We start from the raw sequence: 22,819 nt of genomic DNA on the forward strand, positions 1-22,819 counted from the left end.
ATTTCTCTATAGGTCCTGCACATAATAGAAAAGGTTAACGGAGTTGTGGAAACGGTGGGCTTGGCCTCTGAGGGGGCCCAGCTCATAGAATCCGGTCTCTCGACTGAGGTCGTTGAGACCGTCCATCAATCCAGAGCTCCTTCCACGAGAAAACTGTGTACATTGAAATGGAAACTGTTCTCTACATGGCGTGGAGAACGTTTTTTAATCTTGTTAACTGCCCGGTTGGTACAGTTCTCGATTTCCTACAAGACCGTTTCTCTGCTGGATTATCTCCCTCCACCTTAAAGGTGTACGTAGCGGCTATATCTGCTTATCACCCCTCTAGGGGCTTCTTCTCTTGGGAGAGATCCTCTTATTATTTGTTTTCTCCGTGGTACATTGAGGCTCAGGCCTGCAATGCAATCTAGAGCACCGGCTTGGGATTTGGCCATTGTACTTGAGGGTCTGGCCTTGGCTCCCTTCGAACCCATCTAGGAGGTTTCAGAAAAAATCCTCACTCTAAAGACTATATTTCTCCTTGCTATTTCATCTATCAAGAGAATTGGTGATTTACATGCTCTGTCGGTTGCTCCTTCATGTCTGGAATTTGCACCTGGTATGGTGAAAGCATTCCTCTACCCTAGACCGGGTTCTATTCCTAAGGTCCCACTAAATGTTGGGGGCCCAATAGTGCGGCAGGCCTTTTATCCTCCACCCTTTAATACCCCAGATCAAGAACAGCTTAACCTGTTATGTCCAGTCCGGGCTTTAGATGCCTACGTTCACAGAGCTGCTCTGTGGCGTAATTCTGAGCAATTATTTGTTTGTTTTGGGTAACTCAAGAGAGGATGCCCTGCATCTAAACAGGTGAGGAGTAAATGGATAGTCGAGGCTATTTCATTGGCTTATGAAGCGGCCGGACAGCCTTCACCTATGGCTGTGCGGGCCCATTCTACTCGGAGTATGGCGTTCTCTATGGCCTTAATTTCGGGAGTTTCCCTTCTTGACGTGTGTAATGCGGCAGCGGGTCCTCTCCGCATACATTTGTCAGGTTTTATGACCTTGACCTCTCCACTCCTGGGGCGAGGTTGCTTGATCTTAGTATGCGCAGGACTTCACACAGAACGGGCATTTGTCACTATGGCGTAGTGGGTACGGGGTTCCCAACGCGTCTCAAACGCAGCTCGAGTTCCCTTGAAAGGGAACGTCTCAGGTTACGTATGTAACCCTGGTTCCCTGATAGGGAACGAGACGCTGCGTTTGCCTGCATACTTCCTGCATGCCCTGATCGACTTGCTTCAGGTTTTTCAGAAGCTGTCGCGGTCTGATTTCAGGGCTGCTTTATAGTTTCCTGGTCTATGACGTCACCTATGTCGTAGTGGGCTTCCATTGGACTGATTTTACACGTGCTTCACGACGTAATCACGCAGAGCGTTCCCATCGCGTCTCAAACGCAGCGTCTCGTTCCCTCTCAGGGAACCAGGGTTACATACGTAACCTGAGACGTTTCTATATACTCCATTAATAAAGGAGTCCAGACATTGGAAAAATATCAGTCCACATGCATTTTATATTTAATATGAGGGAAATAGACATGCATGCATGCGTGACACAAAAAATCTTTAACTTTTAGGTAGACAAATATTTTTTTTAATATCCTACTAGACTAACGTCACTCATAAATCATAAAATTTCACACATCTTGAGTTTTATTAAAAATCTTTAACTTTTATGTAGCAAAATATTTTTTAGTAATTCTTTCAATTACACTAAGGTTAGATTTCATTGAAGTTAAATTGGAGCGGCCACACTGAGCTGTTCGTAACGCCCACAGACGTGAAGTGAACGAGACAGAGGCTGTCCGGTACTGTCTGAAATGGTTAACTCTGTGGCGATGCATGTGCAAAACAGATTGAACTAATCATAAAGTCAATCAGGATACATAACAAAGCCTACTATAGGCCTACACTAACCCCCAGCCCCCCCCCCCCCCCCCAATAACCCCCCCCCCCCCCCTCTCACAATATAGTTATCACATCCTTGATTCTAATCCTATCTCTTAATCAAGAAAATATTTGCAATACAGCTCAGAGAAGACAGATTAGTCTCTCTTGTAGAAGCAATATGTGTAGTTTGAATACAGAATTGTGTAACAGTTATAGAACTGTGTTTGAGCTAAAATGAGTCATTATGATGTGCTACTGCAGTCTGTGATTCAAGGTCACCAGTGTTTTTGAGTGGGAGGACAGAACAGGTGGTTCTAGAGAGATGAATGCTTGCTTGACTCACATCCAAATCCAGACAACCACCATGTTTAAGGCCTCCTACACTTTCCGTCCGACCTACATATACTCATCAAACCTAACAAAGCATGAGCCACAGAATGACATGTGAATACAACCCAGGCAGTTTTATCTTACTTTGTTTCAATTTTCTGATTGTTTAATTTATGTTATTTTATTTGAAGTCTTCAAATCACAGTGCCTTTTGTTAAAACAGAGATTTATTTAGTATTTCAATGCTATCAGTTATTTTTCCATGAATCAAATATTTTGGGTAATTGAATATAATTGTCACCTGTCAGATTCTCAACTTTCCACAATACAGCATTCTTAATTCATACACTCATCAATATGTTCTGTTTTTACTATAATTGGAAGTCCGGTCACTTAGAGTTGGATTCACACAAGCATTGTGCTGGAATGTATAATTGGCAGGGATTTTGATATGTACCAGCAGGATCTCCTGTGATTCCACACCTAACCGCCCCCTAAAGCAAAGCGTGGGTGCCAATACCAGCTGGTCAGTGAGTGGGATGCCTAATTCCTTATTGTGTTCTAGTGAAAGTAGTGTCAGAGTCAGTGAGTGCTGTCCGAAATTTTGCTTTTGTTAAGAATACCAAAGAACCTGAAGTATTCACTCTTTGTTACTACATACATTACTAATTTTTTTATATGCACATACTTGTACACAGACACTTTAGTGTTACTTATAGTCCAGTTAGACAGCTTTTATGTAACCAATTTACTTGTAACAGTCAATGTGAACAACTGTATGTTAATAGCTGGAAAAGGGTAAGCTACGATCCCATTAGATGTAGTTCATTAAGTGATTTTGTAATTTCTGAAGTTTTGGTACTTTGATACTAAGTCAACTAAATTAAAAAAGAAAAAGTACAAATGTAGATCGATAACTTCGATTTGTCTGACTGTCAGGTAGGGCTGCACAATTAATAGAATTTCTAATTGCGATTACGATTACGGATGCCACGATTACGTAATCGTTGTCGCGATTACAAAAGAAAATCCACTCTGCGTGTGTGTGTGTTTAGAGCATAATTATGTTATGAGAGGCGAATCACGGCTACTTCACAAAACCCAGCACAATATGACATACCAGGCAGTGACGTAAGTATACGCTGAAATAAAAAGTCTTTCACCTCAGAAAAACGGACTTTACTGTCCTGTCAGCCGTTATAGCGCTGTGTATCGCTTCACTGTATAAAGTGCAAAAGAAACTATGAGCAATGTCGTTACAATGTAAATTAGTAAGTCACGGAATAAAAGTAAAATACCAATAAATCACGTGTTAGCTGAGAAGGATTTGCATGCAGGTATGATTTTCATTCTGTTCACCAGGAGCTGTTTCATTAACAGTTCTTGTTAGTATTGTGTATTTACCATGGTAAGTGTCGTTTCCATAACCCAAAAATGCCACTTTATTTTCACTTTGTGTTATTTTTTATATTTTTAAATGACTGTGGTGGCTCATATCAACATTGTATTAACAAAAACTAGTTTGGGACTGCTATTTGCATACTGTATGTCTGCAAATAGCAGAGTAGTATGCATACTGTATGTCTGCAAATAGCAGAGTAGTATGCATACTGTATGTCTTTTTAGTCTGGTTTGTTTGCTTGTTTCTTGTCTATTGTTTCCTGTGTGTAACACCAAGGACCTTGCTGGAAATAAGTATTTTACTTTAGCATGTTATCCTTTGGATTACTGTCTTTTTATCGTCTTGATCCAGAAATAAAAATCAATCAATCAATCAATCAATCAATCAATTTAATTGCTTTAGCATAGTCCTAATGTTTTTCTTTACTATGAGTCATTCTTACAATTTATGTGTATGTTAAGTAAAGGGGGACAGTACTTGTGTGTGTGTGTTAACAATTTTTGTGTAAACATGTATTATAATATGCCTATATATATTCAAAGTAAATTGTAATAATCGTAATTAATAATTGCAATTACAATTTCAAGGGAATAATCGGCAATTATGATTTTTGTCATAATCGTGCAGCTCTACTGTCAGGCTACTGCTTTCAAATCCTCACATATTTATTTTGTGTGCATGCTCTGTGTGGTCTGGAGGCTTTGAGTATTGCTACACACATGAATATAGGGTGTATAGTGTATGCTATTCTATCAGCAATTATAATGTAGAATTGACAGTCTGACTAATTCTGTTGCCTTCTGGTATTTCCCAGAATTTGAATCTTTGAAGTGGATCATCATCTGAACCAGGCAGAACATAAAACATCTGCAGAACATAGGGACTTGAGAACAAGACTGGGCACTCATGGAAAAACATAGTTGCCATGGATTTCCAAGGACAAGAAAGGACAAGAAACAGAAGAGACAGAATTCTCCGTAACTGAAAAAGTTGTAGTGGTATACCATAAAATTAATTTGAAGAAGCTCTTCTCACATCAAGCATGAATACAGATGTATACAGAATGCTACAGTTGTGACGATCCATGCATATGTTGAATGAAACAATGCATTAAGCAATGCTCTGAATTAATTAAATTAATTAATTAATTTGTAGTCTGGAATAAACAGTTCTTAGGCTTTCACCAAATTTTTATGGAGGCCTTGCATAGCCAGTTGACCACAGGGGAGCAATCTGGAGGTTTAGAAAAGCAGAATGAGACTCCAGTGGACAGCCCCCAGTCACATTCAGTCCCACAGTATCATGAACAGAACAAGGTTGGCATCCAGCAGCATCATGCACAACAGCATAAACGTATTAATCCTGAGAGAAAGCGTCTCAGATTACAGAAGAAAACTGCACAGGAGACAGAAAATGTTGAAGAGGGAAAGCCACCAAGGGTATCTGGTAGTTCTGAATATCTTGATGATAACATGAGGCAGCCTAGTGAAATGCCATCTGGAGCTTCATCCTCAGCAGTATCAGCTATACCATCCTGTTCCATGGATGAGGTCCTGGAAGGTACACCTCGACAAAAACGTGAGCGTAAACCTCAAAAGCCTGGAAAGTATGTGTGCTCATACTGTGGTCGTGCTTGTGCCAAGCCAAGTGTGCTTCAGAAACACATTCGTTCCCACACTGGAGAGAGACCTTACCCATGTGCACCATGTGGGTTCTCCTTCAAGACTAAAAGTAACCTGTACAAGCACAGAAAATCACATACTCATAGGGTGAAAGCTGGTCTGACTGCAAACAGGGAAGGACCAAGTATAAGTTGTTCAGAGGAGCCACTTACAGAATCTGAAGATGAAAGCCAACCATCTTCCTTTTTAGAAAAACAAAGGATGTCCATTCAAAAGCAAAATAACACAGAAAAGTGCTCTGGTGAACAGTTACAAGGTACAGAAGATTCTCATGCAGTTAAAAAGAGACTTGCAATGAGACTTAGCAGAGGAAGACGTACACCTATTGGATCATCTGATGAAACATTCTCATCATTTGGTTTAAGTAGCAAAGGTAGCACAGAGTCAGGCTATTTCTCTCGATCTGAAAGCACGGAAGTCTCTCAAGATAGTCCACCAAACACAAGTGCCAAAAGCTATGCAGAGGTCATCCTTGGAAAGTTTGGTCGTCTTGGTCAATTACAAAGGACTGCCCATCAGCAACATGCCCATCCTGCTGGGCAAGAAATTAAAAGAATTCCATTCTCTGTGCCAAAAAAGCAAGTTATTGACCACATAACAAAACTCATCACCATCAATGAGGCTGTGGTAGACACCAGTAAGATAGACAGTGTCAAACCAAGAAGGTTCTCACTCTCTAGGAGAAGCAGCACAGAATTGAAGACAGCCTCTTCTAAAGAACCTTTTCTTCACAGTCCAAAAGAAATAGATGCGAGTACAAAGAGCAGTGGTTCAATTACTCTTGGTGTACCTTGTGAGAAATTTCAGCACCATTTTCTCAGTATGGAACAAACTGATGCAACATCAACTGCTCCTCTTCTGAGAAGTCACTCCATGCCCTCAGATGCAAGCGTTAGTGATGTGTCTGAAACTTCTCTTTCTCTTCGCCTTAGCCAATCCTTTGATGACCAGCAAACAGTTCAGAATCGACGTCATGGTATGCTAAGACGACAGCCTGCCATTGAAATACCCATCGGTGCTGAAATTACCATAGATGAACATCCCTATTCCAGCTCAACATTTCATCCCTCAGTTCCTGCAGTGCCTGATCCCAGCCAGAAACAAGAGCCACTTGAGTGTGATGCATGTGGCATAGTTTTTAATGACTGGGAGAGATATCAAACACACAGCATGGTTCATATTTCTCAACAAACTGAAATTCCAGTCTATCAAGGGGAAGAACACACAAGAACATTCACAACTCGTCCTGGTGCTTTTGCATTTAGAAAAAGAAGAAAAGAAGAGAGTATAGAACTTGACGATTCTTCTTTACCCTCGGTTTCTTATATATCACTCAAAGGATATACGCCATCTTGTGAACAGCTTATTAAAGGGACCATTGAATTAGGCCAAGAACATGGCACAGAATGTGCTTTGAAAGGAATATCTGTCATACAGCATACTAGTTCATTTGAGAAACATGATAGTACTTTAAAAAACCCTGGACCAGATGAGGTCTCTCACCCTCATGATGTCTCCCATTGTTCTCCTTGCTCACAATCAAAGGAGCAGTCAACTAAACCATACTTCCGTAAACTTGTACGGCAACACAATGTCCAAGTGCCAGAGATTCTGGTCACTGAAGATTCAAACACCAACACATTGGCAGTATCACCCCCTCCAACTGTACCTAAAATCAAGGACACTGAAAAGGTCAGTGAGTTCCAATGGCCCCAAAGAAGTCCAACTTTAGCCCAACTTCCAATTGAGAAGTTACCGCCTAAAAAGAAACGTCTCCGTCTTGCAGAAGCTACCCAGTCATCAGGAGACTCAAGCTTTGAATCAATGTCCCTGCCTCACAGTCCAAGTCAAGACAGTTGTGTATCTCACACCTCCAGTCGATCAACTTCATTTGAAGAGGCTTGCAAAGCTGATTCAGATATGACACCAACTAGGAGATCAAGAGCCCCTCATACTTTGACAATTCCCACAAATTCTCACAGAGAAATGAGGCGCTCTGCTTCTGAGCAGGCACCCCATATTCCTCAACATGTTAATCTTATTAAGGAAACTCGCAGTAAGTCTTTTGACTACAGCAGTTTGTCTCCAGATCGGACCCCTGCAGGATGGAGAGAAAGGCGGAAATGCCTTCTAATGAGGCATAGTGCAGTGAGGGAACCTGAGGAGGAGGATCAATCTTCTAAAATCTTTAACACCAGTTCTCCAACTCAAAGGACTAGCACATCACCTAGCCATAGTCCAGTTATCTCTTACAGTCCAACCACCACCCATCTTCTGTATTTAAGCAATACTGCAAACACATTTAGTGAGAAACAGATAATGCAATCACAGGATGTTTTATCAGAGAATACCCAACAGAATGCATTGCAGTTGACCCCATTGATTCATACTGACCAGCCCACAACAATGGGAAGTGTGCTTTGTCCATTAGGTGCTGCCAGAGCTCATTATTCTTCAATGTCGACAGGACTCAAGCTTGAAATTCCAATGGAGAATGACTTAGTGAATTCTGATACAAGAGTCAACCAACCATACCTCGCTCATTATTGCCACCATCGGAATCTTGGTTTTGATGTTACTTCAAACACAGAACTACTGAGACCTTTACCAGCCCAGAGAATTCCAGTCCGTCTTAATTCACACCTTCCACACCATGCAGGCTCTATTTATACTACAGTTTCACAAACATTTGCCTCAAGGCCTCAGGAACCTTGCTGCTCTGGAGTCAGTTCAGTTCAAGTGGCCTCAAAGTTTGAAATCATGGACCAACAATCAATATCTGATGGATCGAAATCAGTAACTGCTGGAGCAACCAAACGTGTGCTATCCCCGACACGCAGCGAGGAGCTCAGCCCAGAAAGTGAGCAACAGCAGAAACGTGTGAAAGAGGAGGAGAAAAACCAGGAAAATGAAAGGGGAAATGATGAAGTTTTGATTGAATGCAAGAAGGATGAAAGACTGGGTGAGCAAAGTATCATCTTACCAACAGAACACAAAGAACCACCATTTCTGACTCTTAACACTAACCTTACTTTTACCTGGTGCTATCTAAACTACATAAAGCCCAATCCATCTATACAGAGTGAACAACAAAACTCAGTCTATTCTTCATGGTGTACAAGTACCCGCAATCCAAACCCTCCTGGCCTGACAAGCAAGGAAATGCTAGCCCTGTTGCACTGCAGGCAGAGACCAGAACCACTCATCTACACCATGGCACCCATGTCACCCCCTCTGGACAGGAAACAAGAAACACCTGAGTCCCAAAAGCCTAACGTGACTGAGGTAAATGTAACAACTCTTGCATTCATCATGTCAATTATTTCTGCCCTGCTTGGAAAATTAGCTTAAGCTTGTAGCTGTGTTTTAGAACATGGTAGCTAGTTTCTATTTGCTCCAAGCTGGTCATTAGTTGGTTAATCAGCTACCATGTTCCCAAAACAGCTTGTCCACTTTAAACTTAAATTTTCAGTTGGGAGAATAACTGTTATGCTTGTTGACATTGATATTATTAAATTGAGGGAGTATGTTTTATTTTTAGCTCAGTATGTTAAAAGGCATATGAGTGTTTAAGTAATTCAAAAGGTAAGTGACTTACAGTCCCCACTCCACAGTCCCCACTCCACAGTTTTAAAATGTGATTAAACTTACAACGTTAATGTAAACTTGTAAATTTTACCTATAAAAAGTATACAAAGTCAACTTAAAATGTTCAATGAGACACTCCCCCCTCCCCATCTCTGTCTCCCTGGGCTCCCGGAATAGGGTTGGTGAACTTGCCCGTGTCTCTCTCGAGTGTAGGTATATGCCACTCAGCGCACAGAACCGAAAGAAGCCCAGCAAGCTGAGTTGACAGAGGTAGAAAAGAAAACAGTAGTGGAGAAGGAGGACCAACTATCTACCTCCAAGTACAGCTCACGGATACAGATTTGTGAGGGAGGGTAAGTCATAATAATACATAACACTTGTATAAATGCAACAGAAATAAAGTGTAAAAGCATAATGAATGCTTTTCACAATTTGCAGTAAATGTTTCTTACTGTGTTTGCAAGGCAGCATTGAATAGAAATAGATGTTTATTTTCCTCTCTTTTCTGCAAGAAATTCAGCCTAAACCTCCATAGATACCTTTGTAGATACTTTTATTCTTCAGTGTAGCCTATGTGCTGTCTAGTTTTGCTTTTGTAAACATTATACTTGTGAAATGTAAAATTAAAGTTAAGCAATATTGACTTGCATCATTAGCATTTGTCCATTCAAAATGAAACCCAGAGTGATAATGTAATTGTACAATTTGCATACTTATTTGTGATTCATGTTCTAGTTTGCATGTATTTGGTTTTCTTTCTTTTCTCTCATGCATTTATTTAACCATTTATATCTGTATTTACACTTCAAAGATGATGTCATGTTAGCTGTTGATTCTTGTACACAGATGTAAGAAAACCAGAGTGTTTGAGCATCATAATAAGCAAGATACACTCTGATATACAATTTCATTTGAAAACCAGAAACGAACCTAGAACTTTTTTTTTTTGCTGCCTTGCAAGCACTGTTTTTTAAGCAAATTTGAGCAGTTTTTAATAATGTCATAGATACAGCAGCTATTAATGGCCTCTTCTCCACACCCATCTGAAAGCTAGAATCTTTGTAGTTCCTGCACTGTGCATCCTGCTCATACTGTATGTGTGGTGGCTTTCTGTCACTAGTTTGTCAGTATTTTGAGCAGTGTTGTTCTTGCCCCGCTGCAGGAGATCGGTTGGCTGTCAGAGCCAACACGGACCGTCTGTTACACACCCCGAGCCAGGAAACTACCTAGCCTGGCGGTCACTTCCTGTGGAACCCCACAGAGTCCCATTTACACCATACTGCATCAATGATTTTGGTCATTGAGCTGAAGGCATATGGAGATGGCCAAGAGGCAGTAGAGTCACATTTTGAGGTGTTTTCAGATGAATGAAAAACAAACATCTAAGAGATTTAAGTGGTTTTCAGCTGGATTTGCTTTAATAACCAAATTATCCGAGTTATAAGTGGCAACCAAACACAGTTCCAAAATTGATTGTTATTCTAAAGTAAATAATATATTTATTGAAAACGTCTCAGATTACGACTGTAACCCTAGTTCCCTGAGAAGGAAACGAGACGCTGCGCCGATGACGCTTTGGGAACGCCCCTACGTGATTGTGTCTGAAGCACTTGTGTCAACTAGTCCAATGGCGAGAGTGACATCACGGGCGGGTGACGTCCTGATCAGGAAAGGATAAAAGCACACCCGGTCTGACAGGCGTTAGCTTCGATTTAGCTGAAGCAAGTCGCTCACAAGAATGCAGGGAGTATGAGAAAAATTTACGCAGCATCTCGTTCCCTTCTCAGGGAACTAGGGTTACAGTCGTGACATGAGACTTTCCCTTTCGAGGGAACTCTCGCTGCATCAATTACGCTTTGGAAAACGAGAATGCCCGAACGCTATACGAACCAGAGCTTGTCTGTGTGAATACTGAGAGCACAACTAAGACAAGAGCACCTGTGAACCTGGGGTAGCGCCCAGGTCGGAGTTGTAAAACCTTACAAATGTGAGCGGAGAGGACCAGCCAGCCGCATACCACATTCTGCAGGGATACCTGCTTATATAATAAGGCTTCTAAGCCACCATACTCCTGTCCTGGTCTACAAGAACCACGGAGGAAACATGCACCAAAGGCCCCTCCAGCAATACACCACCAAAAGGGACATGGTAGCAGTATTTCCCCTACAGGATTTTTTTAGCGCCGCTGCAAAATCTTTCCATGATCAGTAATATCACGACATTCACTTCATTCACTTACACTCCTAAAAACACTGAGACATTGCGACCGGCGGCGCTGCATGCGGTGGCTCTGAATCCACTAGTTAACAAGAAAGGAGGAAAGAGCCATATATGGAAATATTTTCGATTAGGCTAATGTCACGTTGCCATAAGGGGCCGTTCACATAGCGAGTTATTTTGTGCGTGCATATTCGTTATTTCAAATGCGGCAAGCGCGCTCATAATAGAAGCGACGTGGCGCGCTCATTTTTACAAGCGCGCCTCTGTTCGTGGTTGCATAGAAACGACAGATTTTTTCGTTGGTTGACTTTTTTTACACTCATATTTTGAGTCTGTAAAAAAGCACCAATGCTAAAGTTTTCAATGTTTCCTAATCATTTAAAAATATGTATTCTTTACTTCAATGAGCTCATTGTTTCTGCCTTAACTTAATGCATTGTTTAACAATGAAACTGAATGAAAATTAATTGAAATGCATTACAAACAGTCACCTATAACAGATCACTCTAAATTGTAATTTAGACACATGCATTTTCTGTAAAGCTGCTTTGAAACGATATGTATTGTGAAAAATGCTACAAATAAATGTGAATTGAATTAAATATAGGCTACTGGGGTGCGGGATATATGCCTCGCGCTCAGCACACATGAAGCTTGCCGCAAAGCACTGGCCAAAGTAGCTTATTATGGATGTGTCGGGAAACGATAGCAAGGAGATATTTTTAATGAACAAGTGTTTACTAAGTGTGTTGGCTGCAAAGATGATTATTGCGATGCTGACTCGTCATTCCTGCAGTAGTGAACGCCAAGCCTATACGGATTAGGTAATCAAACTATTTATTTCTAATTGTTTCGTTAAAAAGTAGACATATTTTGACCGTATATAGGACTATTTCTCATGTCTGTGATGCAAGTATCCTATACGCTGAGTTTCGGTTTATTTATGACGCGCTCCAGTTCTTGTAGTCGAAGACGGATAAACTTTCTACTCTCAAGTGTATTCTCTGCGCTTTTAAGTGCCTTATCAGAATTACCGTGTTGCCGGTCTTGGCAGCAATTATATTGTCGAAAACATTGGATTGCGTGCTTCTGGCATCGAGTCTGGTACATAGGTACAATTTTGATCATTTCCACATATTTTCTATCTATCTGGGTTGGGACGCGCGCACACACACACACACACACACTACAGCCTCACGTGCGACGAGCCACGTCTCTGGGCAGCCGCGCAAACTAGTGTTTTTCCGCCACAGTCGTGCTGCATGTTTATTGTTTCACTGACGTTGACGAGATTAACCACTTAGGTACCGAAATTTGGTACCGAATAACAAGATATTTTTCGATACTCTGTAGTATCGAGGCAATTCGGTCGGTGCCTAAAAAGTACCGAACTCGGTACCCAGCCCTAGTCCTGATAGTTAAATCATATTTAATTTTTTAGATGAGTCTACTAAACTGGTTGGTGAAGAGAAAGGCGGATGGGGACCCGTGGAGGAGCTGAGGTTAGCAGGCACATGCAGAGAGGGGGGGCTTTGTCACTTTGTGGGGTTTCAGTGTCACATGATCCTTCAGAAATCATTTTAATATGATGATATGTGATGCTCTTTTTTTTTTTAGATTCTTTAATTAATAAAAAGTTAAAAAGAACATCATGTAATAATATTTCACAATATTAGGCTACTGGTTTTTCTATATTTTTGATTAAATAAATGCAGGCTAGATGAGCAAGACTTCTTGAACTCTCTGCACGTCCCTGGAGGGTAGTGAAGTAAAATAGGCTATGTAAGCTAGTCGCCTTATAAACTAATGAAAAGTTTAATTTGGATTTTAATGTTCAAAATGTCTACAGGATAAAGTAAATGAAAGTACTGGTTACATGATGTGTCTAAGTGTTAAAGTGTGTTACAGAAAAAAAGATCAGTAGTGCAGGTGTGGGAGGAAAGAGACCTCGAGGGAGAGACCATAATTTTTAGGTATAATATGATAGATAGGACAGAACAAAAAAGGCTATTAATAGTCTTCCATTGTGCAAAAGTATTATGATATGATTATGAAAGGCTGCAATATAGTGCGGCACAAAGTGCTTATGCGCATCCCAAGCGCAGAATGATGCGCTTGAAGCAACACAGAGTCACAGCGCACAGCGAGTTGAGTCCGCATTGAAAAGTCCAAAGCACAAAGGAAAGACATAATGATGCATAGTGTATTATAGAGTATCTATTAGAGCCATACGCGGGACTGTTTTCTTCATCCCGCTCCCGCCCGCGCCCGCCGAATTTCTGACCATTACCACCCGCTCCCACAACATATGTGTTACACTCCCACCCGCTCCCGCTATATGTATGTCCACTCCCGCCCGCACCCGCAAAACTCTGAGAATTTATTCCCGCACAATAATAGAGATGCATTGATTTTGTGTCTTCTCCCGTCCCGCAGGAAAAAACACGTATTTGTATTGCTATTATCAAAGAGATTCATGGGGTTGTTTGTTTCGTTTCCCTGGCCTGCATGTATTCTGACGCACTGATCAGGAAGATGAATACTAGTCTAGATGTCAGACTTTCCTTGCTTAGGTTTTGTGCTGTAAATACTTCATTTGAGGTTATTTTCCACATCATTTATTGACATCTCCATCATGTCGCTAGGCTACCTCCCGATCCCGCAGTTTTTTTTTTAGTCGCCCATTCCCGCCCGCAGCAAAGTTCAAACCGCCCGCTCCCGGGAGATTTGCGTTGGGTCCCCCCCGCGGGACTCAATCCCAATGCAGCCCTCTAATATCTTTCTATGCAATAGTTTATTGAGCCTTTTCTTTTAACAGTTTTAAATTTCAGTTACTGTGCGCGTGAAGAAGAATTATAGTGCTCCCCAGTGTTGTAATCTAACAGACACACGGTAGAAACGAACATGATTAAGGTACAGCAATACAGTCCAGCAAGATAGGCATTTTATGCGAAACCATAGGGCTTTATCTACAGATCAAGTATAATAATATTTACATTGAATCATCTTGGAGAGAGTTTCATCATTGAACTTGAATTTAATGACTTAAATATTAATTTCTATCTTACATTATACTATAGTATGGCTTAAGAACACTTGTAATATAGTGCACGGAAACCTTATGGTGCTTTATGCTTTTGTGGGGCTTAACAATAACACAGAATTTGGATCGGCCTCGTCTGACCGATACCCGATCCGGCCAAGAATGGCAGTATCGGAGCCGATACCGATACTGAGTATTGGATCGGGACATCCCTAGAAAAAACGAACCAGCAGTAACTCCAGCACTGTACCAAGCGGGTGTTAACTGGGCCCACTGTCCGAGATCCGCACTATGAAGTGAAAACCCATCACTTCAATACATACAGTTTCCTCGTGGAAGGAGCTCTGGAGTAAAGTATGGTCTCCACAACCTCAATTGAGAGACCAAAGTCTATGAGTTGGGCCCCCTCAGAGGCCAAACCCACAGGTTCCATAATCTGGGCTGGGGTGATTATGTAGGGACAGAACCACCTGTGCCTGGCCATAAACTCCCCAAATGTGCTCTACCACCTCGGTGTGGAGCCTCCATTCCCGGGCCTCAGCCCCTGCCTCAAAAGGATGTCTGCTCCTAGATTCTGATGCCCCGAAATATAAACTGCTCTCAGGGAGAGCAGCTTCCCTAGGGACCACAAGATAATCTGGTGCGCCAGTTTGCATAGTGGACGTGAACGCAGATCCCCTTGATGATTTATATAGGTGATATTTTGGTATTATGGTGGTATTATTTATATACCACCGATGTGTTGTCTGACCTGACAAGCACATGATGGCCCCTCAGGTCTGGGAGGAAGTGTCTCAACGCATTTAAGATTACCATCATCTCCAGGCAATTTATGTGCCTCCTCTAGAGACCCTGAGCTGAGCGGCCTTCCATTACCGCTCCCCAGCCAGGGAGGGAAGCATCCGTCAAGAGCGCAACTTGATTACAAAGACCTCCTATGGACGGTCAATTTTCACAAAATCAGAACCCCAAAGGCATTTTGTGATTATTTATATTATACAACATTTCTTGGGGTATTAAGGGGTGCTGAATCCAAAACTGCTGTATATGAAGCTCAAAAATGTCCCAAAATGCCTCAAAATTGAGAAATTCAAAATGGCCGTCACCGCCAGGCTGAAGTCTATTTTTCAGTATATCTTTTTGACTAAACAAGGTACAAACATGAAATAAATGTGCTTTTGTAAGTTTTCCTACAATGGCAATTCAATGCCATATTCAGATATGAGAAGTAATGTGAATAAACAGCTTAGATATTGCAAAGATTGTTGTTTTTAATTATGAATAATTACTCAGTTATTATTATAATTATTATTATAACTGTTATTGTTGATATTATCAGGCTACATTTATTTACTTTGTATTTTGTTTTTAGGCCAAATGTACAAACAAATACAAAAAGTTACAAACTTTAATTAAATGTTCACAGGTTTTCACACATGGGGAATTTAACATCCTGTCGTGATTTAGATCAAGGGTCAATAATCAGCTTGAAAATCACACAAGTATAGAGAAAAACGTGGTCATTAGTGACAAAGAAGTTGTCAATCAAATAAGATCCAAAAGCAGGAAGATCCATGGGTCATGGTGATATTCATTGAACTATATCCCAGTAGAAGTTACAGTGACATCTTTTTCGCAGTCCTCTTCAATGTTCTGGGAAGTGTTGTCATGTTTCCTGCAGTTGCATGCGTCTACATTCAATGAGACTCTTTCTGAATAATAGAAGAATAGAATAGAAAGATTACAACAGTACAAGTACAGGTATATTGGAATACTATACCAGTCTGTCATATTTGTACATTCTTGTACACAATGATCAACATCAGCTAATTCCCTATACACATACCTGCAGCTGCAGCATTGGCTGAGGCATCCCTTGGTACACCCACATAAAGTGAACTCCCTGCAGGCTTTAGGCATAGGTGGCAGAGACATTAGCTGTGGCACTAATTGACCTTCCTTGTGCATCCATCCCATTTCATCCACTGGAGGAAGATCAGGATGTGGCAGATGAGCTTGGTTCCAGATTGTCGCTTAATAGTGTGAACGCATGATATGAAACTTCACTGCATCTGAGGTTGGAGGCAGAGTCTCTTGTGGACGACCTTTGCAAAACAACTTTACTCTTTCTTTGTTGCATGTATCAACCTCGGCCACACCATACATCTGACAGATGAATTTCTCTGTTGAATTCACAATATCTGTGAGAGGCCCCTTCCCAAGGCCAGTTAGATCGGTGTGATGTTGCTCAAACACCTGCAGGCTGTTTTCTTTCCAGACCGCTGAACTGAGATACACTATCACGGCCAGTGATGGCATGGAAGCCAAGGAGCGTGTCCACTTGATCATCAGAGAGTAACTTGCGAATGTCATGTACTGGAAAATACTTTGGGTCCTTTGATATCCCGGCTTTCATGTAGAGATGGGATCATCCAATTATGTCATGATGTGCAGGAAGTAGAAGAAGCGCGTCTGTGTCGCCCGCTGACACGACTATTGTGACCATAGGAGCCTGGATGCAGTGCAAAATCAGTTGTGTATCATCCTCCTCATGGTCAGCACTCAGAGAGGAGATTTCAAGTTCTGGATCTGATGACTTGACAGTGGTCGCTTCAGGAAACCCACCTGATACTACAACCACTGGCTCATATTCTGGGCTGTGTTCTATCGGATGGTTTGAGAGTAGTAGAGAGAGATCTGCTTTGTTCTCTTCCAGTGCCATGAAGCTCGGCCAGTCTGCTGGAAGTGGAACAGAGTCATTCACGATCTCTCTGCGTACTGGTCGGTGGCGCTGTTTACGCTTCTTTCTTGTGCCTGTTTTGATGGATTCGTCATGGTACCTGTTGAAGACTACATCAACCCTCTGGTACTTCTCTGCCATCTTCAACACTGTGTCAGCAAACTTGTTGGCATAGTTGCCAAATGTTTTGTTTTCAGGCGGCTTCCCAAGTGCCATTACAAGTGCTTGGCCATCAATAAGAAAGCAGCTGGATTCCTGAAGGGGGACATCTGTAGGGCTTTGGAAATGTTTTGTTAGTATATTTGCTAAAACAGATTTGTTGGTGGAATGTAGACTGCCGTTAGTTGCGGCCAGAGATGGCGGGATGGGCATGAGTTCATGCTGGAGAATATTTTTCAGGTCTACCTTGCGACCTGCTCTGTAAGTTGTGATGAGCCGTTGTAGAATCTGCCTGTCCACTTTGATGATGTTTTGCTTGTTCTTGGAAAGTTGCATGACTTCATACAAAGAGACAAATGTTTTGGCTTTGTTCTTTCGAATGGGTGATTTCAGATCCAAGTGCTGGTCACTATCTGGAGGTTCACACGGACGATTGTCCACAAACACTTTCATTTGTGCCTGTCCAAGGTGTTCTGCACCTAGCAGAGATTGTTGAATCTGGGGTGTGACCACGTCCTTGTTGATTATGTTCTTGAGTGTGTCCCCACCATCTTGAAACACACCGTGTTCTTTTAAGGATAGACATATTCTGATTTCATCCACATCATCTCTTTCCTTTCTACTCTTTGTGCACTCTGTGTGTGTACTCATCGTCTTCATCATCTGTTGTCAGTCTCAGCATCGGTGTTGTCTGAGAAGTTATGACTGTTCTCAGATTATACGACAGTGTCCATCTACTGAGGGATGTTGGTATCCTGGTGATACCTACTAGGCCTCCACTCTTTTTTTCCTGTAGCGTTTATCCACTCTGTACTCTGATCCACTGAAACCTGATTGAAGCGTCGATCACTGCGTTTTACCACGGAGTTGCCTTTCTGAAACTCAAGGAGGATTTCTGGTGGGAGAGCAGACATCTCAGCCAGGTACAAAGTACCCCATCTGGCGTAGTTTATATGATCGTACCTGAAGAAAAAGGGCAGCATACGTTTGAAAGCATACAGGTGGAGATACCACAATCCATCACGTTGCGCTCTCGTGAAACAAGAGTAGGATGCTGACCATAGTCATATAGTCCCACCAGAATGCAGTATTCGGGTCATCAACTGCAAGTGATGCAGAAAACTCTTTCATGGGCTGCTGGAATCAGTTTTTGGTTATTTTGTTGACCATTTGTGCCATGTGATCAGTATCTATGGACTGGCAGAGATCTGCGAGTTCAGCTCTCAGTGTAACATCAACCTCATCCAGATATGTGTAAAGCTGTGGGAGTAGTAGTTGCCAAAGAGCATGCAGGGTAAGCCTATGGTTCCTCATAGCACGTGCATACCCCTTTCCTGCCATGACATGCTGAGCAGCATTTGCTCCCAGAAGATCACACTTGACCCATAGCTCCCTCAGGCCAGAATCAACCATGTGTTGTCCTATCACACCCAGGAAGTTCATGGCAATGTGAAGGCCTCCAAGGCAAGGTATAAGCACATCCTTGTATTCTTCTACTGACCCCTTCAGTTCTAGCAACTTCGGATAAAGTGCCTCATCCACTGTCAGAATGACATGCTGTTGTTCCATTGATTTGGAGACATGGAACACTCGCTTGACAACTGTGTTCGAGTTCAGATGCAGGAGCCAGGATGGATGATAGGTAGGTACCCTATGTAGTGTTCTCTGGGTTGACTGTGCTTGCCTTTTAATTATACAATGTCCAGAAAGGCTTTGTTTTTTGAGATGTCCTGGACATGAAGAAGGCCATGTCTGTAGCTTTTGCTTTCTGTGCTGCGGGACATTGTTCAGATGACTGTGTAAAACAGTCTGCTGCTAATACACCACTGATTGGCCGCTCTGTGATTCCTCTCTTTGGTGCATGTATGATATCAGTCATTGCCTTGGGGATGTTGAGGGTGTCTGACCTGGAGTAAAGATCAACTCTTTCAAGGAGATCACTTTCAGGTGGACCACGTTGCCAGGCAGTGACTTTAGTAGCATGGAATGACCCTTTTCCATCCAGAGTGTATTCGTTGATGTCAACATTGTCTGCTGAGTAATGAACAAAGCGACCCTTTACTAGAGTTCGGATCTGCAATGCCACATGGGCCATGTTCAGGAACATATCTATATGTATAAATGCTATATCTATTAATATTGGAAGTGTCGTCTTTCAACATTGTTGATACTGGAATATGCCGGTATTTGGATGGAACCAAGACAGTGCGAGGTTCATTTCGAGCCTGATCATGCAGTACAACAAAGTCGTATATACCCTTAAGACGATCAGCAATTTGTTCCTCGAAGGAGTGCCTTCGGCTTAGAAATATAGATGGTATATCTAATTGGACCTCATTAGCTAGTTTAAAGTACCGGTCCCACACATGTACAAGATCCAGAGTATCTGCTTGATTTGCTGATTGTTCAAGTTCTTGGCAGATCCACTCTAATGGCAAGTCTGTGCTCGAAAGTGACTCCATGCGTTTGGTCCTATGTTCAAACCTGGTCTTGCAAGTCATGTGATAACTTCCTTCTGCAGCTATAAGATCATTTATACAAGCTAGTCGCATTCTTAGAATGAATCACACTTTGCTGCTTGTAGGATTCTGCTGATGAATTTCATTTCTTGTATGAGATGTAGTTTTCTTTCTGATCTTGTTGGCAAAAGAAACACTACTTCCAGTCTTTTGGAGGTATTTTGCTCTGTAGAGTAACATTTTGCGGAGTCGGGGTGGATGCAGATTAACTTGGTTTGGTATCTTTTTTCAATTCTTCCTTCAATTTCCTTTCTGTTTCACGTTTATTCATGTATTTTGCTCGGCAGTCCTTATGCCATAAGAATGGTCTCCTTGAAGTATCTCAGTAAGTCGATTGTTTGCATCTCGGAAATTGTCATGGTGTAATTTCATCCGGAGCTGTCTTATAGTGTCAGCTGACTGGAGGCCATCCTTACTAACTGTCATGAGATTTTTCTTATTGTCTTCCTGGCATATGATGAATAACTATGGCTCAGATGACATTAAGCTTTCTTGGATATAGTATATTTCTTCAGCCATGGCTTTTGTCGCCAAATGACTAATTCAGACCTAATTCAGCAATATATAAGCAGTTTCTTCACATTACATCTCAAATCTGAATATGGCATTGAATTGCCCATGTAGGAAAACTTACAAAAGCACATTTATTTCATGTTTGTACCTTGTTTAGTAAAAAAAAACATAAAGATTCAGTAAAAAAGATATACTGAAAAATAGATTTCATCCTGGCGGTGACGGCCATTTTGAACTTATCAATTTTGAGGCATTTTGGGACATTTTTGAGCTTCATATACAGCAGACTTGGATTCAACAGCCCTTAATACCCCTAGAAATGTTGTACAATATAAATAATCACAAAATGCCTCCAGCACTTTAAATAAGCACATTTTCAGAAATTCTGCCTAGACTACTAACACTGGACCCTGGGTTAGGAACCAAGTTTTCCTCCATATAACCAAGGCACGGAGACACCCCCGCGTGATCTTGATCATACGAAGTGAGAACCTTTTTGTCCTGAGCCACCACTGCAAAGGTCTCAAGTACAGCAGGCCAAAGGGTATCACATTCGACGCCACTGCCATGAGGCCTAACAGTCTCTGAAACTGTTTCACAGTGTGTGACTGGCCTAGCTTTAACTCTTTCGTGGCTGTGAGGATAGCAGCTACACGAGCGGGCAATAGAACGACTCGCATCGTGACTGAATCCCAAACCACACAAAGGAAAGTGGTTCTCTGTAGTGGAGAAAGCAAACTCTTCTTGGCATTGAGTATGTATGCTTCTTTTAGATCTATCGTAATAACCCAGTCCTCGGATCTGATTTGAGTCAGCAGTTTGAACTTGAGTTTCTTGAATGCACGATTTATCTGAGATCTAATATAAGACACAACCCCCCATCCTTTTTCGGAACAATGAACTAACGGCTGTAAAAACACAGTTCTCTGTTGGGTGAATACACCTGCTCCATAGCTTCCTTCGCTAACAGATTTTCCACTTCTTGGTCCATTACAAGAGCCTGCTCGGGATGCACTAACGTGAGAAACCCTGTTGTAGTGTGACGGACGAGAACCAAACTGGATTCTGTAGCCTTTCTCTATGATCTGCAGGACCCACTGAGATATATTTGGCAGATTCTTCCATTCTGTTAGAATGTCTACTAAGGCTACAAGTCTCTCGAGACTGGCCTCTGGTGTAATTGGAACAGCCACTTTGGTGACCTGAAGCATATTGGCAGGAAACAACTGAACTGACTGTTTTTGAACCCCTTCAGAGGGTGCGAGTTTTGACGCAGCGTCGTGGTGACACTGAGCCGTGTGCTCGCTGGAGACCGCTGCGCCCCGAGGCACCAAGGGTGGTGGGGTTGGTAGAACGGCCCCCTAAGGGCACCGAGTTGGAGCTGGCACCGTATACTGAGGTGTACACCGCTCCAGCCTGGTCGGGGCTGCCCTCAGAGGTCTGACACCAGTGGCGTTAGGACCTTTCTTTGGCCAAAGCCTTTTTCGCTGGAACAACGGTCCTCAGATCCATCTTCTGCTTCAAAGGCTTTGGTTGAGAATGCCATCCCGATCCCCAAACTTTCTGAAGGGGGGCACTTGAAATGACACTCTATCCTGTACAAGGAGTTTGTTAATGGCTGGGTCTGCTCTGCCCAGCAGCCCCCCATTTACGCCTTACCCATCAGCGCTATAGTAGTTCTAACTGGCCTGGAGGGTAATGCCGAGCCTTAAGGGGTACCTTAAGCCGTGACAGGACTGATAGCAAGCGTCTGTTCTTCCTTTGGCAATGGCCCATACCCAAGCTCTTTCACCCCTCTTTATTAAACATATATTTTAAAGAACTGAAAAACCGAGCTGAAAGGGTTTGGGCTCAAATTTTATTAGTGGAGATCTGGAAAAACTGGAAGGCCCTGACATACATGGCCCTGAAGTATAAACTCTAAAAACTCCTTGTACGCAGGGGATTGAGATGGTGAATCTTCAATTCCCTTAACTCGATGCTCACCACATGCATCTCCTCGGAGGTGGATAGCTGCAGCACCGTATTAAACTATTTAATTCCTCAAAATTATATGTAGCCAACTTATTTAATTACTCAAAATTAAATGCAGTAAAAGATCAAAAAAGATCAACCAGACAAGTCAAAAACGGTCTGGATGAAAGGCTGAACTTATATGAATCTATCTACTGAAAGTCAGATAAGCATTCATCATTTAATTCCTCAATTAAATGCAGCCAACTTATTTAATTCCTCAAAATTAAAATTAGTAAAAGATCAACCAGACAAGTCAACATAGGCTGGATGAAAGGTTGAATATATATATATATATATATATATATATATATATATATATATATATATATATATATAGTTTCAACATACAATAAAATAATCTTAAATTCATAGATTGCAATACACTATGTATCTCTCTAATCTATGCATTGCATTTGCATAGCCACTCGATTATTATTGTTGTCTTTTTTCTTTTAAAGTAAACAGTAGCAGGGGAAAATCTCCGATAGTGAACAAATATACACGTCAGGAATGTTTATGAATGAACACAGCCCACCCACTTATTTTCATTTTTATATAGAGCTTACATGACTTTTCTTTTAACATGCTCTTCATAGATGAGGGTGGTGAGTTTTTATTCCCCTGCATCGATGCTCAGCACCTCTACCTCCTCAGAGATAGACTGCTGAAACACTGGGCT

At 41.8% G+C, this 22,819-nt stretch overlaps 1 protein-coding gene across 5 annotated transcripts in view; it reads left to right on the forward strand.

The window, feature by feature from the left end:
• hivep3a (HIVEP zinc finger 3a) overlaps positions 1 to 22,819 on the forward strand; it is a 102,853-nt gene that overhangs the window by 52,625 nt on the left and 27,409 nt on the right. For 2 of the 5 annotated variants that reach the window (XM_077200100.1, XM_077200101.1), the window contains 3 exons: positions 4,475 to 8,304; positions 8,424 to 8,627; positions 9,144 to 9,283. In XM_077200100.1, the coding sequence (XP_077056215.1) occupies positions 8,293 to 8,304; positions 8,424 to 8,627; positions 9,144 to 9,283 (356 nt within the window). In that variant the 5' untranslated portion in view covers positions 4,475 to 8,292. Of the gene's footprint in view, positions 1 to 4,474; positions 8,628 to 9,143; positions 9,284 to 22,819 lie in introns of those variants that run through there. The other 3 variants (XM_077200097.1, XM_077200098.1, XM_077200099.1) reach the window with 2 other exon arrangements.

This window comes from Siphateles boraxobius, unplaced genomic scaffold (assembly GCF_051911475.1).
Source record: "Siphateles boraxobius isolate OS27281-9 unplaced genomic scaffold, OSU_SipBor_1 43, whole genome shotgun sequence".
In the NCBI taxonomy this organism is placed as follows: Eukaryota; Metazoa; Chordata; class Actinopteri; order Cypriniformes; family Leuciscidae; genus Siphateles; species Siphateles boraxobius.